General features: G+C 41.8%; 1 protein-coding gene across 1 annotated transcript in view; it reads right to left on the bottom strand.

Moving 5' to 3' along the window:
• Window positions 1–2,359, bottom strand: part of NCOA2 (nuclear receptor coactivator 2) — a gene marked incomplete at its 3' end in the record, with an annotated part of 122,846 nt that overhangs the window by 72,831 nt on the left and 47,656 nt on the right. The window contains 1 exon segment of the mRNA XM_010159610.1: window positions 544–645. Within this exon segment, the coding sequence (XP_010157912.1) occupies window positions 544–626 (83 nt within the window).

The raw sequence follows: 2,359 nt of genomic DNA on the forward strand, positions 1-2,359 counted from the left end.
CATTTACAAATATCCTTCCTCATTCTCATGTGGAAAATATCCAAGGAGTGACAATGTATAAAAAAATAAAACAGCTTAGAAAGTTAAACCAAACAATCCATATTCCCTGCTTCCTTGTGAAATTATGGAAGAGAGCCATGAGAAAATGCTGAATGAGTGGTATGCTTTAAAAATTATTTGTGTTGGTAGGGCAAATGGTGTAACACTGCAAAATATTTGTCAAGTCGCTGATTATAATGTACAAGAGAGGTGGTAAAAAAATCTTAGATTGCCAGATGAGTGACTGAAGACATTCTCTGCAGCAATTAGCCTAAAAATATTTCTATGTAGCTCCCATATTGTCATCCAAATTATGTATCAACACCTCCCCACTCCCCATCCCAAAACTCAGAACAACACAGAATAACTCAATCAGAGTAGTTTGGTACTGACTTCTCTTTGGAAGAATGGCAAGTTTGTAATTTTCTAACAATTATGAAAACATGTGTGCATGTAAACATTTTTTCTGAGTCTTTCAGCATCTTCAGACGTGAGTGGTCTAACCTGGGTCCAAGCTGATCGGGATCCTTGCGCTTCCTTGACTCTGCCCTGGATGGGTCAGAGGTATTTTCTCCCATCCCACTCATCTTGAACACATATCAGCAACTAAAGAGAAGAAAGTTTGAGAACTGGTTATGGTGGAAAAGTCATGAGTTCTTTGTTCATACTTTTAAGTTTCTTGTCCCATGCTCAACTCAGTTTTTACTTGGCAAATCTATCATTTGAAACAGAGTTGGCTTGAAAGGTACCAATAAAAATACTGTATTTATGACCCCGCGCACAATGCTATACAAAACTCCTTCAGAAGAAAATTTGTGGTGGGCAAGTAAAGTGTTATCATCCCTTTGATTGCTAGCAGTTATGTAAGAACAGATAAGTACGTTTTGTGCCCGGGTTGCTGAATTTTCATTGCAATTTTGCGAGGTTGAATGAGGAAAGACAAAGGAAAAGCCATAGTGCCACACAAGAAGAAAAACACAACACAATTGAAACACATGAAATGAAACACGTATCCCAGCTACATAAAAAAGGTAGCACATGCAGTTTTAGTTAAAAATCAAAAGATAATGTTTGCACAAGTACATGTACAATATCATAGAAACAGAACATCTGTCAACACTAGAGATCACTGAGCAACTGATAAATATTTTGTACATATAATCTACCTTGTAAAGAAAATAACTTATCAAGCTATCGTGCTAAAACAACACTAGCTTATTATAATTTGTGCAATAAACAGCCTGTGGAAATCCTGCCCTGCTCCTGGCCATCTGATGTTCTATGCACCATAGGAGCACACAAAACCCACCTGCCCCGGCTTACATAGCCCTTGAAAAATACTCATATTCTGGAGGCAGAAAACACTATTACAAAGGGCACAAGGAGATGATGTAAATGATCAAAAAGCTCATGTAATACAGGGCAGTCCTAGCTCACCACCTGCCTAGTTGCTACCAGTTGTAAGGATGATGGCAGAGGGATGCTGCCAGACATTCCAGAGTGCTCCCGTATTGTTTGGGACTAGCAGAAAAATAAACAAGCAGGCCTTGAAGGAGGTGTCTCCAGAACGTGATTCATACCATGCTAAAATAAGAGCTGGAGCCCATAATTCCATGATCACTTCATGCCAGGATCAAATGGAAATCAGGTTATCAAAACAATGGGATCCACCACCTCCTTCAAGCCCTTCATTTCTGCCCCACCAAGTTGCCTTCATTCTGCTGGCCTGGCCAGCCATGAGCTGAACTCAGTGAGGGAACTGCTGTGGGTTGAAACTGCTGTTCCCTTGTCTCTTCCTTTTTGACAGTGTATAACATCTAGCAGCCAGAGCTTGTGGTGGTAATAGGATGTTCACACTGTAAACATGGGCAGAACCAGCCTGGAGAGTGAGATCTAGGCAGTTCTGCAGGGATGCTGAGAAAGGCTACTCACTGAAACATGAGCAAGCAGTCGAAGACTGGGAGCCTGCTCAGATTCATAGAATCATGGAATGGTTTGGGTTGGAAGGACCTTAAAGACCCTCTAGTCCCACCCCCCCTGCCATGGGCAGGGACACTTTCCACTAGACCAGGTTGCTCAAAGCCTCATCCAGCCTGACCTTGAACACTTCCAGGGATAGGACATCCACAGCTTCTCTGGGCAACCTGTTCCAGTGCCTCACCACCCTCTCCGTGAAGAATTTCTTCCTGATATCTAATCTAAACCTCCCCGCTTTCAATTTAAACCTGTTACCCCCCTTGTCCTGTTGATTCAGAAGTGAACACCACCTAAGATTTTTCGGGGAAAAAAACCCAACCAAACAAGAACACCCAAAACACAG

The sequence above is a fragment of the Eurypyga helias genome, unplaced genomic scaffold, assembly GCF_000690775.1.
Source record: "Eurypyga helias isolate BGI_N326 unplaced genomic scaffold, ASM69077v1 scaffold3079, whole genome shotgun sequence".
NCBI lineage: Eukaryota > Metazoa > Chordata > Aves > Eurypygiformes > Eurypygidae > Eurypyga > Eurypyga helias.